Raw genomic sequence first — 12,542 nt, forward strand, 5'->3', positions numbered from 1 at the left:
AAAAAATGAAGCAGCTGGTACCTGTGGCCAGCATAACCAGCCCAACAAGCATTGTATGCAGCTTACAGTGGAAGGAAGAAAGCAGGCCAAACACCCGGCAAAAACCCAGATGTAGAAATACAACCATCAGGGTGAGCTAGCCCCAATGCAAGCTGCCAAAGATCTCCTAAGCTTGAGAGAGTTTCTCTTTAGAGTATAGAAATGAAATTCATGGCTCCAAACTGATTACAAAGTGGAAATTTAAAAGATGTATAAGTACTCTATTATTTAGCTTTCAGCCTCCTTGTATCATTTGAGAGATTTCTATTCAAGTAGAAGAATTCAGTCACTTTTCCAATCTGTATTGCCAGTAAAAATCTTCAACACGCTCTATTCTTTCTCTACTACAAACTGCAAAATGCCCTGGCATCAAAAGTGCTATTATCAATGAATAGTGCTTTCCTGCCTTTATAAATGAGACTATATTTTATTGTCTTTTTAATAAGCAGTTATGGTTTTACATCCTGTCAAGCAATTTCAAAAATTATTCCAAAGCCAGTTGTGTACCCTCAAACAAGTCTACATTAAATAGATCAAATAAGCTGGACTAATTTATAGGGAATATATCAGATGGAATTACACTATCATTTTCCTGATGATCTTGACTTTTAGCAACAACCTCTAGTAAAACTGAGCTTTTAAATATCGAGAAAGTAACTGGTGTCTAAACAAGATACTCAACTGGACTTCTAGTACAAATATGAACTATATAGTTTTCCCTCTAATTGCTACTTTCTCAACTCTTAAGAATTATAACATAAACAGAACACCCATTGCTTTGCACTGCCGAGCAAGTTAGGTTTGAAAGAGTACCAAAAGGCTGACTGATGACAGCTTCTTAGCAGCAGCTGGGGCAGTTTTCATCCTGATAACGCTTTCACTATCTGTAGTTCCAGATGTATTAGCCTCATGTGTCTGTCCTAACAGAGATGAGACTAAACACACACACACACACACACACACAAGTATACATATATTTGTGTTTGAATTACTTTTTTGTTGTTTTCATAAATTGTTTTTTTTCTTTTATTTATCTTTTTAAATTTTTTACTTTTTACCTGGAGCCACGCCCAAGAAGTATTGAGCAAGTGGACTACATAAATTCTTATTTCAAAGAAATCAAAGGGTAATACTTTTTTGTTATAAATACAGAATGAATTCTACAGTATTTTCCATAACTTAAAAAGCATTGTCAATTCCAAGTATCATGATAGAGTCTGTGGAATTCATAATTCATTTAATTCCAGCCATATGACAACTAATCTTTTATTTATTGTGTACCTTTGTACATATTCATTTGTATTCAGGTGCAATAAATGGCAAAAGTATATTGTCCATATATGTTACATTACAATGCACTTTTGGTACCTCTTATTATTTTCTCATTCTTATATATCTTACTGTGGAAATATTTTCCATGTGGTGTGGTCCCTACTATTCTTTCCCAAATTTTTAAATACTGCCTGGCTAGTCTGGTTTCATAATATGTCACCCTTAATTTCTATTTCTCTGGACTTTTTTGTTTTTGTAAAAATAGAAAATAGTTATATTACTGGAATCATATTTGTAATATTTCCAGTGTGTAAATGGTGCTTAGTATAAAACACACAGTAATTTTATTAACTAATGATATTAAAAATAGTTATTTTAAAGCTATTTTTAAAGTATGGTTTGTTATTTTACATCATTCAACTTCAAATTTATTTTGCTGTGATTTTCCCTGGGGAAAATATACCAAATAATGTGTCAAAAAGCTTAAACCATAGGTTATTGTTGCATAAGGTTTCATTATACTATTCTTTTTTCTTTTATGTATACTTATAAATTTACATAAGTTTTAATATATAGCAAAACATATTTATAGAAAAATTACATTTATTTATAAACCAGTAATATCACATTTGTTATTTTTTTCACATTTGTTATTGACTGTTTAAAAAACTTGCATCTTATGATTTAAGAGTATAACATTTATAATACATCACATTAACAGAATGGAAGATAAAAAACCACGAGTGTCTCACTTGAGGCAGAAAAAACATTTGACAAAGTTCAGCATCCTTTCTTGACAAAGACTCTAACTGTTTAGGTATAGAGGGAACATTTCTCAACATAATGTTGAGGCCATTTATGAAAAACTCACAGCTAACACCATAATCAATGGGGAAAAACTACAGGTTTTTCCACTAAGATCCAGTACAAGACAGGGTTACCCACTCTCACCACATCTATTCAACATGGTACTGGAAGTACTAGAAAAAGCAACCAGACAAGAAAAAGAAGTAAAAGACATCCAAACTGGAAAGGAAGAAGTAAAATTATCTCTATTTACAGATGACATGATCCTATATGTAGAAAACTCCAAAGATTCTGCAAAATAAGTATTAAAGCTAATAAATTAACTTAGTAAAGGATACAAAATCAACATGCAAAAATCAGTAGCATTTCTATACATAAGTAGCAACCTAGCTGAAAAAGAAATCAAGAGAACAATCCCATTTATGATAACATCAAAGACAATTAAAATAAAATACTTATGAATAATTTTAATCAAGGAGAGAAAAGATTTATACACCGAAAACTATAAAACACTGATGAAAGAAATTGAAGAAGATACAAATAAATGGAAGACATAAATAAATGGAAGGATATCCTGTGTACATGGATTGGAAGAATAAATATTGTCAAAATGTCCAAAGTACCCAAAGCAATATACAGTTTCAACCCACTCCCCATCAAAATTCTAATGACATTCTTCACAAAAATAGAAAAAAACAGTCCTAAAATTCATGTGGAACTACAAAAGACCCAAATAGCCAAAGCGATACTGAGAAAGAAAAACAAAGTTGGAGGAATCACCACTTCCTGATTTAAAATTATATTACAAAGCTATAGTAATCAAAACAGTATGGTATTGGCATAAAAATAGAAACATAGGCCAATGGAACATAATACAGAGCTCAGAAATGAATCCAGACATACACAATCGACTAATTTTTGTTAAGAGTACCAAGAAGACACAATGAGGAAAAGATAGTCTCTTCAATAAATAGTGCTGGGAAAACCACATTTCCACATGTAAAAGAATGAAAGTAGACCTTTATCTTACACCATACACAAAAATCAACTTAAAATGGATAAAAAACCTAAATTTAAGACCTGAAACAATAAAACTCCTAGAAGAGAACATAGGAAGAAAAGCTCCTTGACATTAGCCCTGGCAATGATTTTTTGGATATGATACCAAAAGCTCAGACTACAAAAGCAAAAATAAATAAATGGGACTATATCAAACTAAAAAGCTTCTGCAGAGAAAAGGAAACAATCAATAAAATGAAAAGGCAACCCACAGACTGGGAAAAATATTTGCAAACCATTTAAATGATAAGGGATTAATATCCAAAATTTATAAAGAACTCTTAAACTCAATAGCAGAAAAACAAATAATTAAAAAATTTGCAAAGGACTTGAATAGACATTTCTCCAAAGAAGACATGAAAATGGCCACCACAATATATGAAAAGGTGTTCAACATCATTAATCATCAGGAAAATTAAAATCACTAGGAGACAACACTTCACATCCTTTAGGATGGCTGTGATCAAAAGAACAAGACATAACAGTTGTTGACAAGGGTGGGAAGGTAGATTGGTACAGCCATTAAGGAAAACAGGAGGAAGAGTCCTAAAGAAATTAAAATTAGAACTACTACCCTTTTTGCCCTTCCTTTTGCTCTCCCTTTGCTGTGACAATGGGTCCAGTCGTCATCTGTGGCATATGTATGATGCTCTATAAACCCATGTCTTGCTCTTGCCCTATAATCCTATCTTTTTCTTCTCAATAAACCTCATTTTCATGCTTGCCTTAAAAAAACAAACAAATGAACGGGCAAACAACTACTGTATGTCCCAGAAATTCCTATTCTGGGTATATACCCAAAGGAGATGAAATCATCACCTCGTAAAGATATTTGGATGTTCATTTCAGCATTATTCACAGTAGTAAAGATATGGAAAAAAACAAAGGTTCATCAATAGATGAATGGATAAAGAAAATGTGGGGTTTTTTTTGTGTGTGTGGGTGTGTGTGTATAATATATCATTATTCAGCCTTAAAAAAGGAGATCCTACCATTTGTCACAACATGGATAGACCTGGAGAACATTATGTTAAGGATATAAGCCTGACACAGAAAGAAAAATATTGCGTAATCTCACTTATATGTGAAATATATTTTTTAAAAGGTCAAATATACAGAGATAGAGAATAAAACTGTGATTACCACAGGAGGGGGGCAGAGAGAAGAAATGGAGAGATGCAGGTCAAAGCATCCAAAGTAGTAGATATGTAGGATGAACGAGTCTAGAGATCTAATGTACAAAATGAGGACTATAATTAATAAAATTGTACTGTATTTGAGATTTTTGTTAAATAGATTTTAGCTGCTCTCATTACAAAAAAAGTAACTATGTGAGATGACAGAGATGTTAATTTGCTTCAATACAGTAACTACTTTACCATCTATATGTATGACATCATGTAAACCTCAAGTATACATGGTAAAATTTATTTTTAAAAATCTTATGTTTTATGTTTTAAGAGAATAACATTTGTCATAAATTTTAATGTATTTTATTAATATGTTATATTTTTAATATATAATATAATTAACATTTAACATAATTAGAACAATATATTATCTAAAATGCATTAAATTTTAACAGTTTTATCATTTGCCATGTTTCTAGTGAGACTTAGATTAAAGGGGTAAGTCTCTTCCTTTGAAGTCAGTAACTCTTGGTATTTTTATAACAGACAACTCTTCTACTCATTCATTTTCCATCTGACATTCCCCCTTAGGTAGGATTTATCCATAGCTGTGGGGGAGGGTGAATGAGTTATAGTCATTTATCTCTGCTGTCAGTTTTCTAGGTAATTAATGTGTTTAGTTTTGCTGGAAAGAGGATTTAGAAGTGTTATTTCATGTTCAGTGCCCTTAGGGTTATAGGTTTGTTCCTTACACAGACAGGCACAACGTCCATGCAAGCTCAAGTAAAGAGGAAAGACAGTATGTGTCCACACAATTTTCCGAAATTTCACAATTGTACCCAAATGACAAATAGGCCACTCAAGTTTGAAGGGCATAGTGAATATACAGTAATTTTAAATGAGTAGAAGGAAATATGATGTAACTGAAAATATGGGAAATTTCAAGAGTTAGCCAGAAGTCAGTCTATTTGCTTTATTTTTCTATATTATTTTCTGATCATCTTTTCTTAAGTCTGATATACTATTATACTATTTTATTATTTTCACTTATAAATATACCATTGGAAAAGGAAAAACCTATTTCCAAGTCTCTCTTATAATTATTTTTCTTTTCCTTTGATTCAACTGACCTTATCAAACGTTTAACATGTAAAATGAAAAATACATTTTGTAAATGTTTTAAAAAGCTGTCCAAAGAATGCTTCCATCCAATAACATTATCTTATTTCTTGTTTTCAACACACAGGGTGTGCTCTGTGCAGCTCCCCTAATTTTTATCATTCCATCGGCTTGTTATCTGAAACTGTCCGAAGAACCGAGGACACACTCAGATAAGATTATATCCTGTGTCATGCTTCCCATTGGTGCCGTGGTGATGGTTTTTGGATTCGTCATGGCTATCATAAATCCTCAAGACTGCACCCACGGCCAGGAAATGTTCTACTGCTTTCCTGACAATTTCTCCCTCACAAATATCTCAGATTCTCATTTTCAACTGACGACGCAACTTTCAATTTTAAATATCAGTATCTTTCGATGAGTTGACTGCTTTGGAAAATGTATGTTTTCTTAGTCTTCTACACTACATAATAACATTTACACGTTTTAGCCTCTATTTATATTATAAAATTATCATTTTGGCATTTATCAAGACTTGCTTTTCTTTACTCTTTAGTGCAATATAAAAGGTAAGAAAAGAAAATTGAATGTATTTTACCTTAAACTGGGACAAAATAAATGTTTTCTTCTAATGACTGCACTACCCTAATCCTAATTGAAGAAGGAAAAGTAGAGCCTTTAGCATTCGCTGTCATCCCCTCAAAGCATTACTCTTTTATTTAATATTTGAGCCAATATATTTTGCTCCAAAGCAAGTAGGTGATTGTGGGTTGCAATTTTGTGGATGTGTCCTTTAGGAGAAAAAAAAAACTTATTTAACATCTGTGGAATAATGACAAGGGAAACCAAAAACTATTAAAAAGAATAGCTATCCCAAGGGCAAAGAGAAGCTCTCTGTTATAATTTCAGTAGCATCCCTTGTTTAGAGGGAAGTAGATCCCTGTAGAAAAGAGCAAAGACCTCCCCACGTGAAGAAGCAAGAATAATAGACCGGCTGGGCAGAGCAAGGCGTGTGGGCAATCAAAGTTACCTCCCAACTATTGATGCTCTGGGAATAAAACAGTAATGCCCTTATAAGGCAGAAAACTCACACACACACCGTTCTAAGGCAAATGCCTAAGAGGTCAGTTATGCATCAGATTTGGACCTGTTGAATTTGAAGTACCGTCAGAAATACACAATCAGAAGCTGAACTTTGAGGCTGGAAACTTGCAAGAAGAATCAGGACTACGGAAGGGGCATTCTCACCCCTCTGGGAGGTCTTCAGAGAGATTTTGGGGAGCCCTTGTTCATGGGGTTCTTTAGAAGCCGACACTGCGATGGAGTTTGTCGTAGTAGGAGAGAGGGGAGAAAGCAGGACTGGGAGGGAAAGTGGAACTGCAGGCAGGCTGACAGAGCTCGGCCAACCCCACTGGGAGGCTGGTGCATATGTGACCCATCAGAGTTCTCCCTGTTCGGAGGAACTACCCGGGTTTTAACACTGCTGCCTCCATCAGTCACTGGGTGAGAGCACCTGGGGAAGGATGAGCCCGTGGGCTCAGCAGCTCTTTGCAGCTGAGCAAACTCTAAAGGAACTGAGAGCTGGAGGCTGTCTGCTGATAGCCGGGGCACCACACACTTCCTCCTAGGGGGCATCCAGGAGACACAGCTGTGCCCAACACAGATGCACTCGGTTTTTAATGAAGATTTTTTTTATGCCTTTTAATGAGGATTTCATGTCTTCATATCTATGGTAATCTTTAAAAAGTAACAAACGAAAATTTGGGGCCATCTGGACAGCTTCCTTATATCAAGTATCACCCAAGAGTATATTGCTCACCTTTTCATTTGTATTTCAACCAGGCTGACCATCTGTAGCACAGTATATTAATTGTTGCCAAGTAATGAGAAAATATCGCAAGCAGAGTTAATACATATATAATGTGTTTATACAAATTACAGGCAAAAAAAATTCCACAGGAAGTGTATGAAGGATAGATTCACGGTAGTTTGAATAAAGTGGTAAGAGCTGAGTCATCGCGTGACTCACAGTGAGAAAGGCCCATTGAACACAAAGGAACCTGCTGGCAGAACCATGCTCAGGATAGGAGTGGTGATTTTTTTCAGTAAAAGATCATCCGTGCCACTAAATTAATTTACATTCTGTTGAATGTATAGCTCTTCTGTATTTAACTTGTAAATTTGTTTTTTATAATTAAGAGTCATAGGCTAAGCAGTTAGTGACTATTTTTAGATGGGCATATTTAGGTAAAATAATAATGAAAATGCTTCATTGCATACTGAGGGAACATGAGAAATTTTTGCAGCAGTTCATCGTTACTCAAGACTGAGAAACACTGACCTACATATTTATGAGATAAAGTCGAGAGAGATGAGATTTCCAAGAGTGTACAAAGAGAAGCACGTCAAGGATAACGTAATTGAGCACTTACCCATCTCTTATCTTGTACTTTGGTATTGCTTCAGATGTGTTAACCTTGACTCTTCAAGGAGATGAAAACCTCCCAGTAGGAACTGAGTGCAGGATTAATACCTGATGAATCTTTATCGGTTTATTTTTTTGTTGTTAATCAGCTATAGATCAAGGCTGCCTTTGACCCTGTTAGTAGCTGCATGGATTACCACATCTTTCAAATTATAATTGAAGAAATCTTAGGAATTCACATTTATTTTGCAAAAATACTTGCATGTTTACTTTGCCACCATGCAAAACTGCAAGAACTACCCCCAACACTTAGTCTATGTTCTGTCTCAATTTAATATATTTCCACTGAAATTCCTTCCTTCTCTGCTGCTTGTTGCTCTTAACAAAGCAACTTGAAGATTTTAAACCAGTTTTTGAAACCGTCACTACATTTAGATTTATAAATTGCTTTCAAATTTTAAAAAGATGGTGGTGGGCAGCAATAGTACCTTTATACATAAATGGAAACATCTATCAATACATTTCCTTTAAGGATGTAAACTGGGCCAGGCGCAGAGGCTCACGCCTGTAATCCTAGCACTCTGGGAGGCCGAGGCAGGCAGATCATTTGAGCTCAGGAGTTGGAGACCAGCCTGAGCAAGAGCGAGACCCTGTCTCTACTAAAAATAGAAAGAAATTAGCTGGAAAACTAAAAATATATAGAAAAAATTAGCCAGGCATGGTGGCATATGCCTGTAGTCCCAGCTACTCAGGAGCCTGAGGCAGGAGGATCGCTTGAGCCCAGGAGTTTGAGGTTGCTGTGAGCTAGGCTGATGCCACAGCACTCTAGCCCAGGCAACAGAGTGAGACTCTGTCTCAAAAAAAAAAAAAAAAAAAGGATGTAAACTGGATGGCATTTGTGTAATTTAGGAATTGGGTCCTTGCCCACTTCACTTATTATGGAATCTTTAATCTCAACACCAACTTGAACTACCTTCAAAAATCAGAACGTGTAAACTGCCTTGGTTTGAACTGTTTCCAGTGATGCCAGGCAATAATTGTTGCCTCTTATCTTTCCTAAAAGGAGACTGAATCCAGGTTATCAAACTAAGAAAATTCCAGCTAGCCCTCTGCTGAAGTCATGCACACATCTGCTTAATTAAAGATACATTTATTGGACAGGAACAGTCCTCTTTCTGGTTTATCTGCTGTACCTCTGCTTAGAAAATGAGTAATAGCCTGTTTTTTAAGTAGAGGTGGCTACTGATTGGACCAGGTGTTGTCAGGTCATCCAAGAGTGGCTCAAGCATGGACCAGAGAGTGACCATGAGATAGGGTACCTATAAATGCTGTACTGACTGTGGCAAGATAATATTAAATAATTAGATATACCAATCAGATAAGCTCTTTTAAAAATTTATGCTTATTCTCAAAAGTGTATAAAGAATTTTCCAGGATCATAGAGCAAATATGACAGGTGGACCAAAGACACATAAACCAGGAGAGAAAGAGCACAGTCATTCTTTAGGGCAATGGTTCTTAAACTTGAGCCTGTGTCAGAGTCACCTGCAGGGCTTGTTAAAACTTAGATTGCTGGGCCTCATGCCCAGAGTTTCTGATTCAGTACTCTGGAGTGGGACCTGAGAATTTGCATTTCTGAAAAGTTCTTAGGTGATGCTGATGCTGTTGGTTTAGTGACTACATTTGAATAAGTTTGGAAGTTGAACATAAGAAAGTGCTAGGTGGGACCATCCGTTTGAAGGGTGCGGCAAAATACAAACAATGTGTAGTAATATGATGCTGGAGCTCAGGGAAGAAACTGAGGCTGGAGACATAGGAGGGAGAGCAATTGTCACATATCAAATGGATGTTCCCTTTGTCACATTGAAAAATCATCTAGAGACACTTACAGAGGGAAGAGAAGAAACCACAACAGTAAGATTAGTGAAGAGTAACGGTGATGGAGAGAGAAGGAGAATTAAGAACAAAGGAGAAAACAGAGATTACAACCTAAAAACACAGCTGTGGTGGTTACGCTGAGGGCTGGATTGGAACCTGCTGGCATTCAGGGAAAATTGTCTGAGCTTCCTAGCTCTCAACATGAGAAGGGAGAAAATATAACAGTTCCTCAAAAGTACACCAAGTCTTCTAAGGATTAAACTTTCAAAAGAAGGGCCTACTTGGAAAATTGCATGGAGAACGTGAGTAATACTAGATTATGAACAATGTTCTTGAGAACATCATGCAGATAAAGAATTCATGTGGCTGTCTTTTATAAGATGCTTTATCATTCTATTAATGTTTACTCCTCAAGAATGAAGATTAGCAATATAGTTAGCTTTGGCATTTTTATTATATTATTCATTTATAGGACTATGTAATTGCTCCATTCAAACAAAAACAAACAAACAAAAAACAGATCTACTCTGGTCTTCATTCCTAACTCACCTGATGCCCATCCTTCCCAACTCACACCCAGACCAACCAGCCTTATGTGATCATCCTGCTGTTACCAAAAGTTCAGTACTTGTCCCTGAGGCACAATGAAGAATGAGGACAAGCAGTTTGAGGAAAAGGAGAGAGAAGATTATTAATTTGCCAGCAAATGAGGAGGACGACAGACTCTTGTCTTAAAGAACTGTTGTCCTCCCTCATGCATAGTGGTTAGTATTTGGTATATTGCTTTACTTTGTTTTCTTCACTTATGGTTCTATTACCATACTTACCTCTGAGGGCTAGGAAGGGTCTCCCATAAACTATTCCATAGGGGCTTAACTTAAGCCTGCCTCTAGGGGCTACCCTTATCTGAAGGAGGGCAAGCAGCAACACCTTATCCCACTTTAGATGGGTTTCCTACATCAATTTTGCTATAGTTTTTCTCTAAAGTATGATTAATTTTCCTCTTTTTCCCATAGAATGAGGTCTCCAGGATGCATGCAATTTTCCTTCTAGATGCAGGGCTTTCCTTACTTGCTGAGTTACCTCCAGTATAAAGGAGGGTCCATTATCACTCTGTGGAGGAAGGGAGCCCACACCTTGGAATGAGTTCCTTCAGAAGGATTCTGGTGACTTCAGATGTTCTCTCCATTTGGGTAGGATAAGCCTCTACCAAGCCTGAAAATGTCTCTACTAATACAAGCAAGTATTTGAAGTTTCCAGTTGTTTTAGGCATCTGAGTGAAATCAATTTGCCAATCATCAAAAGGTGGGTTCCCACATGTTGGGTTCCCAGTACAGCAGGTCACTTTTCTGTCTTTGGATTGTTTTGAGCACATAAAGGGCAGCTCTGAGTTATTGGTTGGATAATTTGTTGCAAACAGGGTCCTCTTAAATGAGGTCCCATCAAATCCACTAAGGCATCACACCCATAATGTTTGCATTCCTGTAGGTGCCTCATAAAGGGGCTGAACCGAGGCTTCAGGTACAGGAATGAGTCTATGAGAATTCTGTTTCCACTTAGTTGTGCCATTCCAAGTGTCAAAGCTCTAGTCTTTAGCTCTTTTTTTTTTTTTTATACTGATCTAGCTGAGGTATCAAGACCCGGAGGAACAGATCACCTTTAGTGGCCTCCTGAGCAGCTCTGCTGGTGGCCTGATTTTTGCAACATAAATGTCTGCCTTTTTTGGTGACCAGGACCGTGCATGATGGCCACCTCCTTGGGCTCAGCCGTGGCCTGTAACAGGGCTATTATTTAAGTGACATACTTAATATTCTTATTTTCTGCCATCAGGAGCAACCCCTTTCCTTCTAAACGGCACCATGAGCATGGACAACCATAAAAGTGTATTTAGAAATGTTTACTTTTTCCCTCCAGTTAACTGAAGAGCTCTGGTTAAAGTAATCACCTCAGCTTTCTGGGCTGCAGCACCAGGCAGCAGTGCCATCCCTTCCATACCTGGTGACCATTGCATATCTAGCCCTTTGTTGTCCATTGGCCATAAAACTGCTCCCATCAGTAAAAAGATCCCAATCTGGCTCTGGCATTGGCTGATCTGACAAATCCTTTCGGCTGTAACAGACAGCCTTCAGAGCCTCTAAACAGTCATGCTGCAAAGGCTCATTCTCTCTGGCTAGTAACAGGATGGCAGGATTGAGAGTAGACACAGTCTTTAATAACAACTCACAAGTAGCTGCTACTGCCCAGAGGCAAGGAGACCAACCTCTCGCAATATTGTCCAGTGGCTTTGACAAGTACGCCACTAGCAGTGGGATGTCTCCCAGCATCTGTGCTAAAACTCCAAGGCTCATTCCTTGCTTTTCTCATGAACATATAATTTAAATTCTTTCTGCAAGTCAGGCAACCCCAAAGCAGGGGCAGTCATAGGATTCTGCTTTAGTTTTTCAAAGGAATTTTGACAGTCAGTGGTCCAGATCAGAGGCTCCACATCTGGCCCTTTAAGGCCCTCATACAGGGGCTTGCTTATTAGTCCAAAGATTGGGATCCAGATGCAACAGAACCCTCCCATTCCTAGAAACCTACACAACTGCCTTTTATTTTGGGACACCTTAAGATTCAAGCTGACTTGCTCTCAGTCTGACATTAGGCTGCAGGTTCTCTTGCTAATTTGGAATCCCAAATAAGTAACCTGCTGTTTGCAAATTGATGCCTTTTGGGTGATACTTTATAACAGAATCCCTTGGTCCAATTGCAGGTTTCGCAAGTTCCTTGCTAAGCTCTCACTAAAGAGCGTAGGAGAGATTTTTTAGACACTT

General features: G+C 37.0%; 1 protein-coding gene and 1 long non-coding RNA gene across 5 annotated transcripts in view; one reads left to right on the forward strand and one right to left on the reverse strand.

Moving 5' to 3' along the window:
• Positions 1 to 5,954, forward strand: part of SLC38A11 (solute carrier family 38 member 11) — a 56,472-nt gene extending 50,518 nt beyond the window's left edge. For both annotated transcript variants that reach the window (XM_045559392.1, XM_045559391.1), the window contains one exon: positions 5,554 to 5,954. In XM_045559392.1, the coding sequence (XP_045415348.1) occupies positions 5,554 to 5,847 (294 nt within the window). In that variant the 3' untranslated portion in view covers positions 5,848 to 5,954. The remainder of the gene's footprint in view (positions 1 to 5,553) is intronic.
• Positions 1 to 12,542, reverse strand: part of LOC123643707 — a 134,332-nt gene that overhangs the window by 57,001 nt on the left and 64,789 nt on the right. The window lies entirely within an intron of this gene.

The sequence above is a fragment of the Lemur catta genome, chromosome 8, assembly GCF_020740605.2.
Source record: "Lemur catta isolate mLemCat1 chromosome 8, mLemCat1.pri, whole genome shotgun sequence".
Classification (NCBI taxonomy): domain Eukaryota; kingdom Metazoa; phylum Chordata; class Mammalia; order Primates; family Lemuridae; genus Lemur; species Lemur catta.